The 21,172-nt window shown below is 29.1% G+C and overlaps 2 protein-coding genes across 3 annotated transcripts in view; both read right to left on the reverse strand.

Moving 5' to 3' along the window:
- Positions 1–6,286, reverse strand: part of Syn1 (Syntrophin-like 1) — a 199,912-nt gene extending 193,626 nt beyond the window's left edge. The window contains exon 1 of the mRNA XM_011631791.3: positions 4,385–6,286. Within this exon, the coding sequence (XP_011630093.1) occupies positions 4,385–4,408 (24 nt within the window). The 5' untranslated portion in view covers positions 4,409–6,286. The remainder of the gene's footprint in view (positions 1–4,384) is intronic.
- A 1,695-nt stretch (positions 6,287–7,981) lies between these two features.
- Positions 7,982–16,608, reverse strand: LOC105422430 (purine nucleoside phosphorylase). 2 transcript variants are annotated; one of them, XM_011631790.3, is made up of 6 exons: positions 16,364–16,608; positions 12,939–13,033; positions 11,466–11,644; positions 11,198–11,373; positions 10,638–10,828; positions 7,982–9,824 (listed from the first exon to the last, which is right to left on the reverse strand). In XM_011631790.3, the coding sequence occupies exons 1-6, from the start codon at positions 16,465–16,467 to the stop codon at positions 9,604–9,606; spliced, it is 966 nt and encodes a 321-aa protein (XP_011630092.1). In that variant the 5' UTR covers positions 16,468–16,608; the 3' UTR covers positions 7,982–9,603. The 2 variants fall into 2 exon arrangements, with proteins under 2 accessions (XP_011630092.1, XP_011630091.1); XM_011631789.3 differs by having other exon boundaries at positions 11,466–11,674; positions 16,364–16,607.
- Positions 16,609–21,172: the final 4,564 nt, after the last annotated feature.

A 21,172-nucleotide genomic window follows, 5' to 3' on the forward strand; every position in this document is an offset into this window, starting at 1 on the left:
AATTTAAGATATCAAAAAATAAAAATTCAAAAATTTTAATTTTACTTTCAAAGCATCTAAAAATATTAAAATTTTATATAGAATTCGAAACTCGTCCAATAAATTCTTGACATATTTTACAAAATAATTAAGTTGTTTACTAATGTAATCCATCCTAAAAGCCGTTGACAAAATATTTGGCAATATAACATGTAAATAGGCTTTTAACAGTGCGAATAAAAATGGTAAAAAGCGTCGTGCAGCGAGCAGTGGGTGGCGCCATTTTAACCAAATTGATCCGCGCGAAGTATTAAAATGCGGAAACAGACGTCGCTCGCGCGCGACGCGTTTCAGTCGATATATGTGGACGAACGAATGTGACCAACTGCGTGCCCATGCGTATGGAAAGAGCATGATGGTGGGAAGGGAAGAAAGAGAGCAATGTAAAAGGGCTGGGAAATTTCGGATGCTGGATGCTGAGTAATCGAAAAATGCATTACGTGCATCACATCGCGGAAATAAACCATAAAGCAAAAATATAATGCGAAAAAATGTGTCTCAATTACTTGAACTATTCGATTAAAGTAAAAATCTCTGATTATATTTAAAAAAATGTTTATTATTTATTCTCTCTTTAACTGTTCATAGAAACCATCCATAATTCTTAAGTAAATTAATTTTATTCAATTAGTTGTTTAATGGAACTTTACAAATTTTTTAATTTTTATATTATGAATTAATTTGTCTTGCAAAATTTATTTGTGTACAAGAATATTATTAATTTTTTAATTTAAAAATGAATGTTAGCTAAATACTTCAAATATGTTCAACATATTCGTGCAAAATAAATTTGTAAAAGTCATTTGTAATCTTGTAATTATATTAACTGTATAACTGAAATGTATAAGTTGTACTAATATTATATAATTGTATTTAAAACAGTGATGAAAAAACTTTTATATAATTGTTTCAAATGGAACACTCTGTATAATAAAACATAGATGTTTCATAATTCATTTTTCATGGATGATAAAGCAAGTTAAATTGAGTAAAAAAGTTCTATATATCAATTTACCTTTTCCATTAATTAATGAAAAAATAATTAATAAAAATTTACGAATATGCAGGAAAAAAGTATAACATATTGTCACGGTTGCTAAGAACATGACGAGACGTTTGTAAGGATGTTCTACAAACGATTGCAATTGTGAATAACGTATAATGTTAGATTTCTCTTCTTGTCGCGGGCTTTTTTTATCATCAAATGCATATTCATTCATATAACTTAACATTAACTTCTCATTAATTATTATAAAAGTTGCAAAATCGTAAAAGACTTTTCTCAGTTTAATCGCTTTATCGCTTGCATCCAAAGGATAATTCGCAATATAAAACGCATTATAAGACATCTTGTACATATTTTTCTTTAATAACAAACAAAATTTTATTTCGTTATAAAATTCTTAACTAAAAGAAAAACTTCTATGCATTCAGGAAACAAAAAAGTTAATTTTATTTATCTGCAAGTTATGATTAATCTGTTGTATTCTGATATGATTTCGATCATCTGATAATCATTACAAAATGAAGTAGCTGAAAAACACATGTTTAAATGTTAAGCAATGTTTTTCATCCACGTTTTTCAAAAACGGTGGCACGTCTTCTTTTTTTCTATCATGTCTTTCACTCGCATTTTCGGTTGCATCCCCAACCGTTTTTTATTTATCCCTCTTCTTCTCTCTGATCTTCTCTTTCTCTTGTTCTCTCGCACACGCGCATTCAGTGGCCATAAACTACTAGTATCCGACGCACGCTGAGGTTATTGGTTTTTGCAAAGAGCTTGACAGTACCGTATACATGCTGCTGTACATGTACCTGCAGCTTGTAAAGATAAATTTTATTTCTCATAGAAAAAAATTTTTTAATATTTGCAAAATTTGCAGAAAAATATTTTTTAATATTTGCACAAATTTTTATTTATGTACATCTTTTTATTCATCTCACATCGCTGAAATAATAAACAAACCTCAGACAAAGCCTCAAAAAAATAAAATTTTAACATCTAAAATGTAAAGAACATTAAAGTTTCAAATATAGTTTATTTGTGTTTGTTATTGTGTTATATCTGTTTGTTTTTTTTATTTTACTTCTGTCTGTGCTCTACAAAAATAAAAAATTCAAGATGATTCTAGCGTGTCTGCAGGTATAAGATATTTCATTATTAATTGGAAAAAGCATTTTTCTAATTAATCGTAAGAAATTTATCTCCATGTAAAGGATGTTGCACAATCATTTACGTAAATAACATATATACGGGATAAAAACATAACATAAATACATTTAAAGAATAGAAACATTTAGAAATTCTATAAAAACATTTAAACAAGCATTTCTCTGTATTATTATTGCATCTGCTGCATTCAATTTTCATAGCAGTTAATGTAGTCTCAACAGTATGCTCGGAAAGAAAGTATTTTCAAACTCCATGCTTATGTAAATTTCATTCTTTCGATCATACATCACTTTCAGCATGCATTTTAGTCATAGAATAAAAAATAATTAAGAAGAATATTTAATAAAAATAACAAAGGCATTTAACGTTTAAATATTAAATAATTTTTTACATCTTACATATTTTTTTTCAACTATATTTATCATTTTTGAACTATAAAAAAAGTATTTACAAATTTTTCAATTAAAAAGATCAATAGCAAAAGTTTTATTCTTTTATGTGATATTTGCGAAAAACTTTTTGAGCTTTATTTTGTTATAAAAAAAATGTAGTAAGTATATATGAGTATATATATATATATATATATATATATATATATATATGTATTTTTCTTAAATAAAATAGATATATATTTCACAAAAAGATTAAATATTTATTTTTTTTTTAATATTCTATAGCTAAATGATTTGAACGATGATAAAATATCATTTTATTTTTAAAAATAGCAATTCCGTCCACATATTTTTAATGTTTGACTCTTTTTTGAATTTTTGCAGCACATCCTTTCACTACCACCGTGCATCGTCCTCTCGGTTCGGCACCATCGCTGCTACCAACTCGGTGGCGAATGAAGAGCCGCGAATGTCGACTGGTTTTACGCGCTCGTCTCTGCTCTAATTCAATTACGCCATCCGGTACAATCTCCATCTACCTGGTGGCGTATTTATAGCCACGCGAATATAATCCCTCTCTACACTTTTCCGCCCTCGAGCCTCGAGCGTGCCGTTTCCCTCTCTTCAACCCCTTTATCCCCGTCTTCACGATACGCGTCCCGATACCCGCATAACTCGCGTGGGACACGATCGTGTTTCACGAATGATTTTGCCGGATTGGCCATCGTCGATTCGTTTTTACCCAATTTCATGCATCGCTAGGCCTATCGCATGCCACCGAAGCTTTTCTTCTCTATCAGGCAAATTGTTAGCCGCTCTTCGGTCTGTGACTTTATTTTTTCATATTAAAATTTTTATTCTATGCTTAATTTATGATTTATATCAATTGTTACGCTAATATCAAATCTGGATATAGATAATCGATATCAAGATTCCGTGTAAAGCGGTACTTCTCACTTCCAAGTTTGTGAAATTATAAAAATAATTATAACCTATCGAAAAATTTTTGCTACATTCTATATTTCCTGCTAAAATAAAAATGTCTACCTTAATATTCTTAACTTAAAAGTAAAGGATAGCTCTTTTTAATCGTCGTATTTAAAGTTCGCTGGGATTATAAATCAAAAAGTTTTAAATAAAACTTGTATAAATTTAGGAAGAAAAAAGGTATCGTCATATTTTGCAGTAGAAGATATTATCAAGAGATCGGGTTACGAATATTTTTCTATAATATCTATGATATCTTTTTATAAAATCATTTAATCATTTTTCAAAATTTATAAAATAATTTCTTTTAACATAAATTAATTTATATTGCCATTCTGCTTCTAGAAAAATATTAAAGAATATTAACTAAAGCTATCAAAGGATCAATAATATAATATATGAGATATTCTATATTTTATTTTGACGATATTTTACGATTTTCAAATATTCATTTTTCCACATAAAATGTTTTGTAAAGTTTTCACGAAATAACGAAAAAATCAATCAATGAGCCTATATAATTTAAGCATAATTTTACATTTACAACATTTAACATTATATTTTTTAATATATTTTTTTTTATATGAGTCGGTTAATTTCATTATTTCATGTATAGAAGATTTAACATATAAAAATAATTTAGAAAGAAAATAATATGCAAATTAAAAGATATAAATTTCAAAGTATTTAAAAATAGTATTTAAAAATCCATGCCACAAGGTTCTAGATAATAATGCACCATATTATGTAATTATAATAGGTAATAATTTATAGATTGATTATAATTATTTACCGTTTTACGCGCGTGTATGGGCATATGACTTCCGGTAAGCAATAAAAGGCTCGTCACTTGGCCTATTTCTCTCTCGGAGTAGCTCTCTATCGCGACTATCTTTATCTCTATCTCTCTTTCTCTCTCTCTCTCTCTATCTCTCTTTCCTTCACTCTCACTCTCACTCTCTCTTTGCGAATCCTGATCCTGCGTGACGTCCAGCGTGTCGTTCCTCCGTTGCTCTCACGTGGCTTATGACATGCGTCACTGCCAGTTGGGCTAATACGATCTTCGATCTGCGCACGAGCCAATCACACAACCGCCCGTCGGCTCTCCTTTCAGCAGCCCCGACATGTTTTATCGCTCCTTCGGCGATCAGTCCTATCCTGATCACCCTATCTGTCTTTCAGAAAGAGATCGACGTGATCGTTTGATCTACGAACAGCTCGATCTACGCATCGGAGATTCAAATAAGCGAGTGTCCACCTGTCCGCCACTGTCAGCGAGGAAAAGCAGCCGTATCTCAGTACTGAATATGGACCACTCGATTTGTTGTCCTGTCCACAAATGGACACCTACTCTCTCGCAGAAACACGTTTCACTCTCGATCGTGCTGCAGTCTCTCCTCTCCGTTCACTTTCGCTTCCAACAGCGAGTTCCTTCTACGAGAACGCACTGATGATGAATCATCAAAATGTTCCACTTTTGATTAAATGTTCTCACAGATGGATTTTTCGTAAATTTCGTGTAAATTTATTCGATAAAATTCAAGATGTTGAATATCTAACTTTTTTTTAATCCTTAAAATTTCCATACACGGAATTTTTGATCCTATATCTTTAGAGTAACTTGCTAATTATCGTTTCGCAATCTTGGAACACTTCAGATTCCAAATCTTCGGATGATCAGATAGTTAATTGTTTAAATCTTATTAGGGAAGATAACTGTTACTTTCAAATTCTCAATGTCAAGTCTTTCACTAGACATTGTTGAGTTTTTGGCTCAATTTTAGGCCTCTTTCTTTCTCTTTCCCTCTGATTGGTGAATGATGGATATTAAACTTTGATGGATTTGAACTTTAAATCCTGATATGTGTTTAGAGTTGTGTGTGAGATTGTAGGAAATTAAATTTAAATCTATTCACCTTTAAACTCGCGGGTCACTTATTGAATTTTCATTTATTTCAACGTCCAAGTTTTGAAACTTGTAAGTTTTGTCTTTTAACTTGTAAGTTTTTGATATTTTTCAACTCTTGAATTGTTAAATCTTTAGATATGTAAATCTTTACGTTGATATATCGACTTGTTCTTGAATTACATCTTGCATGAATAATGTATGAATAAAACTTGCAATCTTTAATACCAGAAGTTTAAACGCTCGACTGAAATTTCCAGTTTGACAAACTCCACTTCGCTCCTTACAATAACGTAATCTACATCAATTCGACGCACAATTGGTACGAGCAATTTTTCAAAAAACGACAGTTAATTTCTCCGAAAAATAAATCACCAATTTTTCGAGAAACGTCGCGAATAACCTTTGAAAAGCGATTAATATTTCAAAAGCACTGTGCGATTGATTAAATGAAGATGCACGCATCGATCGTCGTGGTTGAGCGTCTCGCTAGGAAGCGGTGAACACGACGTACCCGAATTTCAAAGACACGACAAAGACGCACTACGACGCACGATCGATTTCACGCCGTGAATCTACGAGAATTCACGATTGAAATTCGAATGCCGTCAAAATCTAAGCAACCGACGCGACACGAGACGCGGCACGACGCTTCGCGAAGGGCGACCATATCGGTAGCGCGAGTTGCATAAAATCACGATATCACCTAACCTCACTCCGCGACAGCACCAAACGTACTGAGATACAACGCAACTCGGTCGCCGTCGCCAACCTGCCTACCGCTTGCCGCCTTCCGCGGCTGCCGTAGGTGGCGGGCGGCGATGGGGAATGGTGGGAGAAGCGCGCCATACGATGACGTCATGCGATCATGAGCGGAATAGAGGAATAAAGGAGCGAGGGTGGCTCGATGTAGCCCCGCGGAAAACGTAAAGATGCATTCTACTTTATCGACACGCGCCATCCGCGGACGAATCGAAACGATGTTTATATATCGAAAGAGCTCTTTGCACATCGAAATTATTTATTTTTCAAATGCATAGTAGAACCCGCTTCAGCCGAATGCAGATGACATCAATTTCTCTTATACTTTTGTAAATGATTTCTTAACGTCCGCATTAATAATTGATAATCTAACGTTTCACAAATATGATTAAAATTTGATACGACGAAAATGGGATTTTGAGTAAAAGAAGTTTTCTTGTTATTTTTCATATTGGTTATTCAATTTCCAACTCGATACACTGAATTTTTATTAAAAAATACGCGATAAAATTATTTAAAATTGAATAATATTTTATTTATATCCGGTGAAAAATTTATTATTCGTATATAAGCATATATAATTATGTATTTATATAATTATATATAAATTTATGTATAATTATATATAACTCATTATATATGTTTATATATATTTGTATATAATTACATCTTATTATACCAAAATTATATATTTTTGCCGGACACAAGTTACAAAATAAATCAGGAAATTAACTGTTTGTTGTGGCGATTATATCATGACTCTCATGGCCACATGTTTTTTCATTTGGCAATATTTGCCGAATAATCTAAGATCGTACCGTACTAAATATATATATATATATATATATATATATACGCGAATGCGAAAGGCGGTGCATGCATTGATATCCGATCAGCTCGAGAATAAACTTATTTCTTATTATAATAATTTCTTTTAGTTCTGCTCGGAACGATACTTATATTTCGCGATCGTTATTGTTGTAATATATAGAATTTCTGTGCGTTGAAAAACATTTGAAACGTTTAACGACCCGAAACAATAAATGACAATAATAACAAACAAGTTCTCCTTCAAAGCGATGTTTGTTTTTAAGATATTTGTTATTAAAAATAATCTCGAACGATATATTACAAAGAATCTCGAAGGAGAAGGGCATAGGAAAGAGAGCTGATTCAGAAGAACGATGGACAATTCGACCGATGGATACCGACGCGTACAGACGTGTAATTAAAAGGGAATAAAAAATACATTGGGCGAAACGAGAATATTTCCTTCTGACTCTGTCTGTCATCCCTAACCAATCTATTCCCTATTAAAGTTAAAACATACATATGATTCTATAACAATATACGATGCAAATTATTACTTCAGATATGTAGATTTTATTCGATTGATTCAGTGAGCGATCAGTTACGTGTTCTAGTTGTATTGTCGATTCTGTTACAATGTGATTAGAGTGTACTCACTGTTTTCTGATCTTCGTTGCATCTACAACTGCAACAAACATATATCTAACATGATCGATTATTTTTCAATTGACAAAAATGATAAAATTCTCTTTAATTCTATATATCTTTTTACATTTCTTAGCATCATTTGTAAGAAAAGAAAAATTTATTGCATACTAGTAGATCTATAAATAAAATTATAAATAATAGTACATAAGATAATAATTACATGCAAATTAAAATTAAATAGCAAATGAACTAAAACAATTATAATATAAATTTATATTTATTTATTATTAATAATTTATTAGTATTAAATTTTAATATAATTTAGTACACCATTAGATTAAAAAACGCAATAAAAATATTATATAAGTTATTATAGTACTTAAGTTATATATTATATATTATATAGTACTTAAGTTATATACTACGTAACTAAGTATTATATAACGCAATAAAAATATTATATAATTCTTAACTTATTTTTTATAACGCTTTTATTCAAAATGTATTATAATTATTTTAATTAATATATTTAATATATTAATTACATTAATTACATTAAATAGTGGTAGTTATATGTATATAAAAATAGTATACATGCTCTATATAGTATAATATATATTAAATTTGTGCCTAATTTATTAAGTTGTCAAAATAAAAATTTAATTTTATATATAAAAAATATATATGTGTAGATAAAAATATAAAAAATATATCTTTTTTAGTATTTAATTATTACTAGTTAACATTTATATAAAATGTAATTTTTGTTTTCAACACATTAGTATACATTTGTATTAATATATTTTTATAATTTGTGCAAGACACCAAACAATCAGTTTTAGATAAAAATTATAAGATTGAATTTCTTATTGCATCATATTTCGTTAAAAATTAATTAAATAAAAAATCATTTTTATAATTTTTACTCTGATGCAATATGCAATTTCTGTAACATTTACTGATAATTACTAATAGCATATGCATTAAATTTCATTATCTACATGTCATATTATTTACAATAATATTTACAAATAAATCTTTTAATTACTTTTGTATCTTACTTCTTTCTTATATCTTACATATATGTAAATTTGTATAACAATTTTTTAAGCTATTTCATATCTTTTATGTTATGCTGAAAATAATGATGTTAAAGTAATATTTTTTTTCTAAAACAACTGTTATGTAAAACTTTTGAAGATTCAAGACGTACCGTAGGAAAAAGTGCTTCTGACAACTGTTCCGCGTAATTTTTCCGCTTAACAAATCATAATTTAATTCGGTATTCGTGTGCCGTATGGTCTTCAAGCCTTAAGATTTATCGGAATCGAACGACGATGCATTAGCGATAGAAGAGCACGGAAACGAGATGAGGGTAACGAAACGAGGGTGGAAAATCGAGAGGAAACGCTGACTAACCCTCCGTCTTTAAGTCCTCCTTCTCTTCACCTCAGTCTTTTCCCTTCCTTTCTTCATTTCCTTCTCCAACGAGACCCCTCAAGACGCGATAACGAATCAATTGAGATCTGAATCGAACTCGAATTTAGATAAGTAGAACCCAGACGCCAACTAAATAGGAATAAGAAACTGCGATGGAACTAACGAGATTTCGAGGACCGGCCTGTCAATCAATCTATTCTACATTAAGTCTATACTTATGATTACTGTGACAGTTTTGTTAAGAAGGATTAACGAAAAATTAATTTTGTGCATTAGAACAACGATACTAAAGCATTCTTTTGTGCTATCAATTTTTCCTTAATAAGCAAAGCCTTAATAAGCGAAGCTTTTCGAAGCTTTGTTTAAATATTAAAATTAAAACGCATAGCTCAACGAAGTCTCCCGTAACCAAGCGAATATCTTGATTATCGTAAAACTCAAATAAATTAATTTGTCAATTGGAGGCTATCTCTTAGACGTATTACGATTCTGGACACAAATTCTTGAAGAATCGGCTGTCGCGCTTTACCAACGTCCATTACTTCCTCATGATTCGCCTCGCCGTGATCTTCGTAATCAGTAACGCACTGATTAGTGATCAGACTGAATGCGAATACTGTTAAATCGCAATGTCGAGCGGTGATCACTTCATGAACCGTGGACATACCTAAATAATAGGATAAGACATTACTATACATAAAAATAAATGTATACACGCGCGCGCGCGCGCGCGCGCGCGCGTGTGTGTGTGTGTGTGTGTGTGTGTGTGTAATAAAATATAATATAACAAATATGTAAAAAATTTATAAGTAAACTAATATAAAGAAAAAAGAAATTGTAAAGAAAATAAAAAAAACTAATGCCTTATAAGAGTAGAATAAAATGCAAAAATTTACTAATGACAAATAAAATAAGAAAAAAAATAATACTTATACATTATTTTGTTTTTTATAACAATTATTATATAAATCGTTTCTTCATTTAGAAACAATTTTATATAGACATATTTTTTGAATATCCTTTCATTTTCAGTAATTTTATAAAATATAATTTTATCATTACAGAGAGGTCATTCTGTTGTCTCCTTCATTCCATAGATTTAATTGCCCCACGCGACGTAAAGATAAATGGGCGTAATTATGAAACACATTAAATCTCTCAAAAGTTGTTTTGCGAAAAACAAGAAAACTTAATTGCTTATCTATGAATCAGCATGATATTATATGAACTCAGATATTCTGTGACGTCAATTGGATTTTCTGTGTTGACATTTATTAGTATTTTTAATGATTAAAGAATGTTACTTGTATGATAATAACAACTAAATTAATGTAATTTTGTATTTTGCGATTCAAACATATAAAATATTATATTTCTTCAATAGTTAAAGTTATAACGTTTTTGTGATTATAAATCATACAAATAACTGATAAATTCAATACGTAATTTTTTTCAATTAATTAAGAAATGAATGACATACCAACTGCATCAACGCCGACCATTCGCAACATTTTCAATTCTGCTACTGTTTCGAAATTGGGTCCACCTAAACATGTGTAAACTCCCTTATGTACAATATCGCCAATACCCATTTCTTCAGCTACCTCTTTACCAATCTCCATCAGCATAGCGTTGTAAGCTTTATTCATGGGCGGAAATCGAGGGCCAAATCTAAGAAATGAAGAAATAAATATATTAAAAGAAATAAATATATTAAAAAAAAAAATATCAAAATGATGGATAATACATATTAGATAATAAAAATACATATTGTATGTTTTATGCTCTGAATAAATATTTAAGCGGTTTCTCTTTATTTAATGTCCCATTTCTATTAAAAGAGAAAAAAAACAATACACTTTCTTGACTCGTAGGAAATGAAAACACAAACAAATTTGATATTCAAAAACTGACATTTTAGACATTCCCATCATTAATAAATTCAAAAGCGTTTCATTTGTTTCTAAACGGGTAAAATTTTTATTATCGAAATTTTTATTGTCTAACTTTTGAACAAAATTTGCATTCTGCAAATCTCACCTGTCATCATTTGGTCCTTGAAGCGGATTGTTGCCAGCAAAACCCATCATATTCACATGATCCTTCACTATCATAATATCACCTACTTTGTAGGTAGGATTTAAACCGCCGGCCGCATTCGTAGCAATTAGATGCGTTACACCTACCAGCTTCATCACTCTCACTGGCATGGCACACTAGAAATAATTTGATTGCCATATCTCAACGCAATACAATACTTTATATTCGTTTTACATGTAACGATTATAATTATTAAAACCAGTCGTACCTTCCAGAGTGGATAACCTTCGTAATAATGAAATCTGCCCTGCATGCACATGACTGGTACACCTTGGAGATAACCAAAGACCATCTGGCCAGTATGGCCTTTTACCGTAGACACCGGAAAATGTGGGATTTCTTCATAGGGAAAGCATTGCTTTTCCACGAGGGATTCCGCGATCGAACCTGGACACAACTCGTTTTGCTCATATGATCCTGTTTAGGAATAAACAAAGCTGTGATAGCAAACCACCACCCTGGAGGGAGATCCCGCAAAACCATTTCGAATTGTTCAAAGCACATATACGCACATTCACGTAAATCACCCGTATTACACCTTATAATCTTCAGGTAATAATTTTCCAATCTTATAGCACAGAAGACATTGAACAATTGCAAAAATTTTATTATTAATTATTTTTATTCCTTCTAAAGTAAGATTTAAACGAATAATAAATAACATTCCTTCAATATTTTTATATTCGATTCTTAAGATTTCCTAACACATCTCGTCAATTAGCTGATCCTTTCCTGAAGTCGTAATTGTTTCCGAGAAAAGATAAATTTATTTGTTCCCGAGATCTCTTCCAAGTACTTCATAACAACTTTATTTTAATCCGTGCGTAACAGTTTTTATGAACTATTTATGAAAAACTGTTACAAATTATTTTTCTGTGAAAGTTATGACATATAAACAACAATCAATATAAACAAGACAATATAAACAAGATCAGAAACAGACAGTTGAATCAAACTTAAAACTAAAGATATATAAGTAACATAATAAAAATAAAAAACATATAAGCGAAAAACATAAAATCGTTAGTAAACAGGCATTACAAATTGTGCTGTAGCGTTAAAAAATATATATATATATATATATAAGTAATAGCATAAAAATTTTATTGTACATCACATTTTCAAATCGCTCATCACGATAAATAATTTGTTTTTTCAATTACAATTTGCAGAGTCAACAAATTGTCGATAAATAAGAAAAATTCATATTAAAACAATATGCACTTTCTAATTTATACGTAAATGTAGAATATTATCATTACACTTTAATGGCAATATTCTGCATTTATGCTATTGTCGTTTCTCTAAAAATTCTTACGATCTCAATCTAAAGAATATCACATATTAATTTGTTTACCAAAACTCTTTCACTCAAAATAAAAACAATAGAGTATTTTTTTATCTCACGATACTATAGCGTGACGTTGAATGTATCAGTTAGATTTATTTATAAACGGATATGGAAGATCCATATAAACCTTTTAATATTTGAAACTACAAACAAATTGAAACTACAAAGTGTTGTTATGTATTAATCATGCAATTATTACTCCTGGATTGGTAATGGATTAGTTAATCAAATACAATAAATAAAATTATGTTATTTAACAAACAAATTATAAACAAATAACATGTAAAATGTGTGTATAAAATACAAGAATAAAAGAGTGCGACTACTAACCCATTCCCGAGCCGCATATAATCCCGATTTTCGGCCTAATTTTGATGCGATCCAATAAGTATTGTGCTGACTCTTGCAATATTTCAAAGGTGTATCTGGAAAACATAATAAACATCTCGTATATCTCGGTCTTGTAAATCGGTCAAAATCGGACGGAATGTATACAGAATAGTACACTTTTACACGATCGACAAAGTTGCAAGTAGTAAATATTAAATTTGCCGAAATCAAATCAAAATAATTTAGTAGTTTTGCTAAATAACTTTTCAATTTTTTCAAATTTTTTTTTGTAATTATAACATTACGAAGGAAGTCGGGTGTGGAGAAGTTAGCGACAAGAGAGTTGCAAATGGAAGTAATGGAAGTAACTCTCACGTCGGACTCGCGGTTACGTACGGCAGTACGACTTCTCTCTGCACCGATATCACAGAGACATATTAAAGCGTACTCAACAGATTGGTACTGATTAAGCGGACGTCGTACCCGCTTGCTTTAGCTTACACGATCGCCCAGCTATATTAAACGTCCCATCATAATTGCATGTATAATTGCGTACCCAGGCTTTGCGGTAATGACAACTATGGAGACCAGCAACTACCATATATATAGTTTCTGCGATACAAGTAGTTCCAAAAGTTGAATATTGCAAGTATGATCACTTAATGTAATGAGCTTTATGTTTTATCATAATTACTGCGGGTAGAAGGGACGCGCACGCGTAACAGAAACCAATACACTCTCTCTGTGTGTGTGTGTGTGTGTGTGTGTGTGTGTGTGTGTGTGTATTTTCTCCCGATTTACACATACATAGTAGATATTTTTTAATATATAAGACAATTATAATAGAATTATAATAAAAATATACATTACATTATACGTATTAAAACGTACGGGTATGGTAAAACTTTTCACTTTGAATTACACAAAAATTGGTAATAAATATCTTATTATCATGAACTTTTGCAAAGTTTTCTTAAACAAATTATCTTAAATCCTTGAAAATTAATTAAAATCAAAAATTTTCATAAAGAAATATTATTGTATAACGCTTACCGTTATATAATATACAAAGGATTGAATATTTACTCAAATAAAGTTGAGTGCGCAGAACCATAATTATATATTTGTGTTTACAATTACATTCACTCTATTAATTTTCCGAGATCAATATCGATTCTCAATCGATTCTCAATCTTGTTTTTTTTATCTTGTTATATAAATATTGTATAGATTATAATGATATTATCTTTAATTAAAATAAAATTTGAATTTTTAAGTTGTACTTATACATGTTAATTAGTCTTTATAAGCAATTTTAAATAGAAACCTGATTTTATTTCCTGGTATAATTCCAGATAGAATATATAAAATATGCAACACGGAAGTATTCAAGCGAGATAAAGATAAGATAATCTGATATATCGCGATATACGATATTTTTTTTTTAAATAAATGGATATGAATCACATGAAATTGATTCATAATAAATAGGATTGGTTGCAATTACTAATCTTTACTTGTCAAATTCTTAAAAGCCACAGAAAGGGATAACAATAAAGTGCAAATATTAATTTAATACAAATATCTTTTTAAGAATAAATATTTTATTTTTAATTCTGAAATCTAAGTTGTACATCTTCTTTCGGCAGTTTCATTTCTTTAAACTTTGAAAGCTGAAACTTTAAGCCACAAGTCTCAAAATTCTCAATTTTGTATATATTCTTAAATTATACATTAGTCCTTTTTGAGACTTATTTATAGATCTATAGATTATTGTTTGAAGCTTAGACTTTTCTAATCTGAATTTTGAATTTTTTGGCATTTGAATATTTGAATGTACGATCTTGAATTTTGGATTTTGAAAACTTTTTGATGTTTTGTTGCGTTCTATGTTTCATGAACGTCAAAATGATCAAATAGCCTCAAGTTCGAATTATTACGCTCGGGCTGTTGCATGTTCATTTACTTCGCGTACGGAAATTTTGCGTGTACATTTGTGCGCATAGAACGCGCGTATACGATAGAGTTTTGTGTGAAATTGGCATACACGGTGTAACTAAAATATCTAAAGATAAAAAAGTACAGACAAAATTAAATTTGTCATAAATACTAATTTACTAATCTTTTAATTTGTTCGCGCTATATATGTCATTTTAATATAATAGGAAATTAGATTAAAAATTGGAAAGTGTCGATCTCTTGTGTCTACCTTTGTACAATACAAAACCTTTAAACAATATAAAACATTTTTTTAGCCAATAATAAGATATTTTTTTACGTAAGAAACCTATGTACACTATAATTTATTGCTAATTTTAATCATTTATTTGTCATTATCACGTACCATCGTCATTAGAAAAAAAATGATCAAATTGATTTGTCATGCGCGATCGATACAGTAGTCATCCAAGGTGAATGGAACGATCGATTTAACTGATTTTTCTCCTTTTTCCTCCCAAGGATACATCGACAAAACATCGTGATGAATGGAAGCTTGAGACTTTTTTATTCATCTAACATACGTTCTATTTTCCTAATCAGCATTAAAAACCAATCTTTAAAAAAGCATTATAGAATATTTCCACTGCTTCGACGAAATGATGTGTACATGCATGCATATAACTTTTATATAATGTTTAACGATATTTTTCTCTTTCTGTTTCTTGAACGATGTTTCACTGGTGCTAATTAGAAAACTCTCTATAACTTGTTTAAGCCATAATTACACGACTTCAAAATCATATATAACTTTTTCCTGAGCACCACGTATATTTTGCGAACGCGTTTCGCATACGTATGTGTATTCCGATGCATGATTTGTAATATCCCTGAAGCCTATGTTACGCATTTAGCTTAAATCCGCTACTATTTGAGCTTGCCGGTAGTTTAGTAGGTAACCACATCGTTTTGTACCAGTTTCAGAGCGAAATTACATCGAATTATAGTGAGCGCGCTCGGAATACTTCGTTCATTCGATTTGCGCCATATTTGATAAGTAGAATTAACTCAACTAATTTCGCAATATTGGTAATCATTAGCAGTCAGTAACAGCAAATACTATTTGCTAGCGTATTATACATTATATTTTAGTTTACGAATTCTTTCACACATTCGTACAGTTAATCTGTTTTGAAATGTTAAAACGTGGAATAAGTTTCAAACAATATTTTTAAAAAATAGATTTATTTTTAGTTAATTTCAACCAAATTCTATAAAATGTTCCTTTGGAAGATAATTACAAAAACTGTTCATTGTTCGTAAACAAAGTTAACAAAGTTTGAGAAATGTAATTTTCAATTAAGCTTTTACATGCAAAATCATCCCTTGCCAGTCTTTATATCTCTTTTAACGAATCCTGTATTTTAAATCTATAATATCGAAAATACTAGAAATAAATTTAAGAAGTAAATTAAATGAAGACTTACGTATGTCGCGCATGCTTCCCGTGTGTTTGCAGCACATCGTTATTAGTCAAATGTTTGACAGCTGTAAAGCTGTCGTGACCATTGACGGTTTCCGGAAACGGCATTTTTAATTCGGTTAACGATGAATGGATCAAGTGTCACTTAAAATCGGATGACTAATTAAGATAAAGAAACAATATAAATAACTAATCAATCAGTCCGCGTATATATATCGTGCTTTGTCTCACGACAAGTGGCTGGCGTGACTTTCGTCCGCTTATTTTATAGAGAAGTTCAAACCAGAGTCATAAAAAATGTGAGCGTAAATGAGCCTACCAATGATCTTGGACACGCATAAGCGCGTCGACCAATCAGCGAACATATAAGCTGTGGTGTACGGGGTGTTCATGTGGTATATAGCGAAGGCAGGAGAGGGAGAAGGCGCATATGATGATAACCCGTTACAGAGCAAGTGGTCCAATTATTGTTATTTGTTTCGACAACGACGTTGACGTCGACGAAGCGCGAAATCTAGCGCGACAAAACGTCGGAATAATATTCCAATTGACGAACAAACTGATTAAGTTTATCTCGATAAATATAGAAGCACACTTGATATTATTAAAAGTACTGCGTTGCAAAAAGTTATTTAAAAAAAAAATGGGCAAAGATTTATGTTACAATATTTATGTCTCTATTTAAAAATGTGAATTAAAAATATTCATTTATTTTTTTTTACAGTTTAAAAATGCAATAGTGTCAAGTTTAATTGTAAATTTAAATTTATTTGTTATCTCTAATATTAAAAATTATAATAATTAATTAAATTTTTTTAAATTAAAAATATAGAATTAACAAATAAGTAAACAAGGTTAAAAAAATATTACAACAAATTTTATTGCTTGAAAAAATAAAATTATTTTTTATTGTTTTTGAGGCAAGGAATCCGATAGTTAAAATTGCATGACAGAAACATATAAAAAATTAAATTTAAAATCTAGAAAATCTCATAGCATTTCAATCAACATTGTTTCTTTTTTTTTATTTTATTTCTTTTATCAATTTTTACTTCATCTTGAAATATTGTTTAAAAATCCGTTTTATTAAAAATAATTCAAAGAAAACAGATTAAAGAATAAAACATAATTCGTACAATTTACTTTTGATTCCGGAGCATTTGACTTTACTGATTCATACTAGAGAATATCAAACATCAATAAACGACGAATAAAATACGCAGACATTCTTATAAGATGTTAAATAGTTACTATACTTTGTAATAATAAAACATGTATATGCATGATAATATTTTCGAAGATATCTTTGTTTAATCGTGTCTAGCAAATTCAAGTTAGATTTAATACTGACCGATATTATTAATTAACTTTGTTAAATTCAAATTTGTATTTGATAAAAAAAATATTTATTTTCTGTGTTTACATAACATTCTAATTAATTAAATTTTTTACGTGCTATTTGAAATTACTTTTCAAATATATCATTTCTTGAGATCACCTTTGGCATACTTCATATAAAAAACCGTCTCGCTTGACTAAAGTCATATAAATGAGTATTTTTGTAACTGCATTCAGTTTTCATCGATCCTCTTGAGATGTTGGGCGTAAAAGCAAAGATACAACATATGATTGGAGCATAGAATCAAATGTTAAACTGTATTGTACAGATAAGATAAGAAGCCTTATGACGAAATAGATATAAAATTAGGATAAAACCAATATTTCTTACATCATCCTTTTTTAAATTATTTTTAATACTAGATAAAACATACATAACATACATAATATTTTATTTTATTCAAAAATAAATTAATCAGACTATAAGGAACACAAGAAAGAAAGAGAGAGAGAGAAAGAAAGAGAGAGAGAGAGAGAGAGAGAGAGAGAGAGAGAGAGAGAGTTTCAAATTTTAAATCATTATGACTATAAAAATATTAAATAAATAAAATATTTTTGAAAATGTCAAGAAATAAAATAAAGAAAACGAATGAATGTCAAACGCTGTAATTATTATGCAAGTTTAAATTTTACTATATTGAAATTTGTTTAAAATACAAAGAAATTACAGAAAATTACAAAATGTTCAAACATTTCGACTCATTTTTGAATCATTCTCAACAACTATAATATAAAAATGTAACATATTTTAATGTAACATATTTAAAAAAAATCATGTAAAATCGAGTAACAACCAACTTATTAACTTCATATAAAGAATATATCATCGTTCATTGCAATTGCAATGCCAAGTGACAAAAAGTCAATCCATAAAAATCCATGGAAAATCGAAACACCACAGAAATAACAAATGTTCGCAGAATAAATAATCAATACAATTGCATCTTGACGATTATAAATAATTTAATAATGTAAAAATATTTAAAAACTTTAGTCAACTGAAGTAAGTAAATTACAGTAGTAAGTAAATTAGTAAGTAAGAAGATTTGTGTCCAACAGTTGAACTGAATTTAAATTTAAAAATCTTCGATCGATAAAGATATTATCGTTCAAAAATTTTTGAGAAAATACTTAAAAAAAGTCGCGCAAAGATAAAACAAGTTTATTCTCCTCTTATTTTGTTTAAGTGACTCTTATTCTTTAAGAAGTTTGTTTTTGTTAATCCTAGGCGATAAGATATTCAATATAAAATGTTGAATCATTATGATAAATAATAATTCTTTATTACAGGGTTTTCCCAAAAAAAAATTAAACTATTTCATTGCATTTCTTAATAATCCATCTTAAAATTCATAAATGACAAAAAAACAGTAGTTACTCGAAGTTTATTAAAAAATTAATGACCTTGCTTTATTGTCAGTTTGTTATCCCTGTGCAACGTAGAGTTACGACAATAATGATAATGACGACAATAACACTTGTAAAAAATAAAATGATTATTTCCTCAAGAATCAACTATATATTCTTAGAAATGTTAATAATATCATTTAAAGTTATGTCAATATAGGTAAATCTTGCATCTTGAGATCCACGTGCATATTTACACGTGACTTAACAGTCGTTCATGTGATTTCAGATTTTTGTATACATATATATATATATATGTTTCCAACTTATCGCTTCTTCCATTGTAATATCAATAGTATATCACTATATGATGTAATATATTATACACTGCATATAATATCGAACATTTCATCTAATAAATTCGCAAACAAGAAATTGATAAGTTATATTTAAAAGATACGATCTAAAAATCGACAGATTTGAATGAAAATAGAGTCCAATTTTATATATATATATATACACATTTATCTTGTAATTATTTGTCATAAATTTTAATTTAATATTGATCAATCTTTAAACAAAGAGATAATGCCCCAGTTATTGATAAAAGCCCAATAAAATATATAAATTATCTACAGATATCTTAAATTATCGAGAAAGTCAATTTTTTCCATGGCAATCCTATATGTCTATTAAAGATAATATTCGGTATTTTCCAATAATTTTCCAATGATTTAGATAAGTATTTAAGTAGCAACTTTAAAATTTAATGTATTAAACTTCTTTGATCGTCTCTAGTAAAGTAAAATATGTTTTCACAATTTGAATTTACAATTAAAGTAATAAAATTAATTTTTAGCATAAAATTGATTTAATTAAAATTGATAAATAATTTAGGCTCAAACGACAACAAACAAAGTAAATAAATGTGACAAACAAAATAAAAGACTTTATAAATCGATTTTTTGCACTAATAATATATTGATAAACAAACAAATACAAATTCAAACATAAACGTTTCGATTACTCAAGAAGTGCATCATCAGTGCATTAGTAAAATAAAATTCATAAATTCATAATCCATTAAATTACAAATTTACACACAAAATTATCGCAGTTAGAGTCAACAAATAGGCGCTCATACCGTTCTACATGACTTTCTATTGTACAACCAGTAATATATATGAAAGATTATATAAGAGAAGATATGCAGCGAATACTTAAGCAATTAGAAAGATATAAAAATCGATACATATCCATTTGCTTTGACAGCCAGTGTAACAAAGGATTTAAATGATACAATTATCACACGCTTATCACAGATGTTTATCAGCGATATTAACTTTTTAATTTGTAGCACTTGTGAAAGAAATAAATAAAAACTAATTGTTTCTATTTTACTATTACAATCTCTATTTATTGCTTTTATCGTTATTTTCTTTTATGTAAACAAAAAAGCGAATATTTTTGGGCATACACATTAAAAATTAAATGGTTCGATCATGTTAATTTTGTTTGTACGAGTTGTTTAAATTAAAAATTCAATATTCCTATATTCAATAACTTATACAATCTATTTAACTATAATTTATTTAAATTTATATCTGAAATCTTTATCTATATCACAAAATAATACGTAGAATATATATTAAATCAAAGGAAAATATATAAGTGACATTAATGTTTCCAACAATTTTAAGAAATATTTCAATATTTATAAATTCTACTTTAATTTCAACTTTAGTTTATTAAACAAACTTAATTAAATCGAGCTGATTTAATCGAGCTGATTCGTTGTATTAAAATATTTTAAAAATATTTTATTACTCGATATTTTATAGAAAATTTAATGGTTACAAATATAAAAAATATATTTAAACTTTTCATTAATTATTTATAAAATTATTTTTAAAAAATACGATTGGCTAGAGTAAGTTTATTCTCACATTGTCAAATAAAGTCACACGTACGTGTTTACACGACGCATACACAAACACACGCGTGTGTCATGTGTCGTCAATCACATACATACAGGAGTGTTTTCACTGTAAAAGGCCTTCTTTTCCAA

This window comes from Pogonomyrmex barbatus, unplaced genomic scaffold (genome assembly GCF_055798465.1).
Source record: "Pogonomyrmex barbatus isolate J1 unplaced genomic scaffold, ASM5579846v1 scaffold2, whole genome shotgun sequence".
NCBI classification, from domain to species: Eukaryota; Metazoa; Arthropoda; class Insecta; order Hymenoptera; family Formicidae; genus Pogonomyrmex; species Pogonomyrmex barbatus.

Coding starts and splice junctions, on each gene's coding strand:
- LOC105422430 (XM_011631789.3), bottom strand. CDS start 16,467: ATGCCGTTTCCGGAAACCGTCAATGGTCACGACAGCTTTACAGCTGTC. Junction 11,374..11,465: donor AAGGTTATCCACTCTGGAAG/GTACGACTGGTT, acceptor AATTATTTCTAG/TGTGCCATGCCAGTGAGAGT. Junction 10,829..11,197: donor CAAGGACCAAATGATGACAG/GTGAGATTTGCA, acceptor TTCATTTCTTAG/ATTTGGCCCTCGATTTCCGC.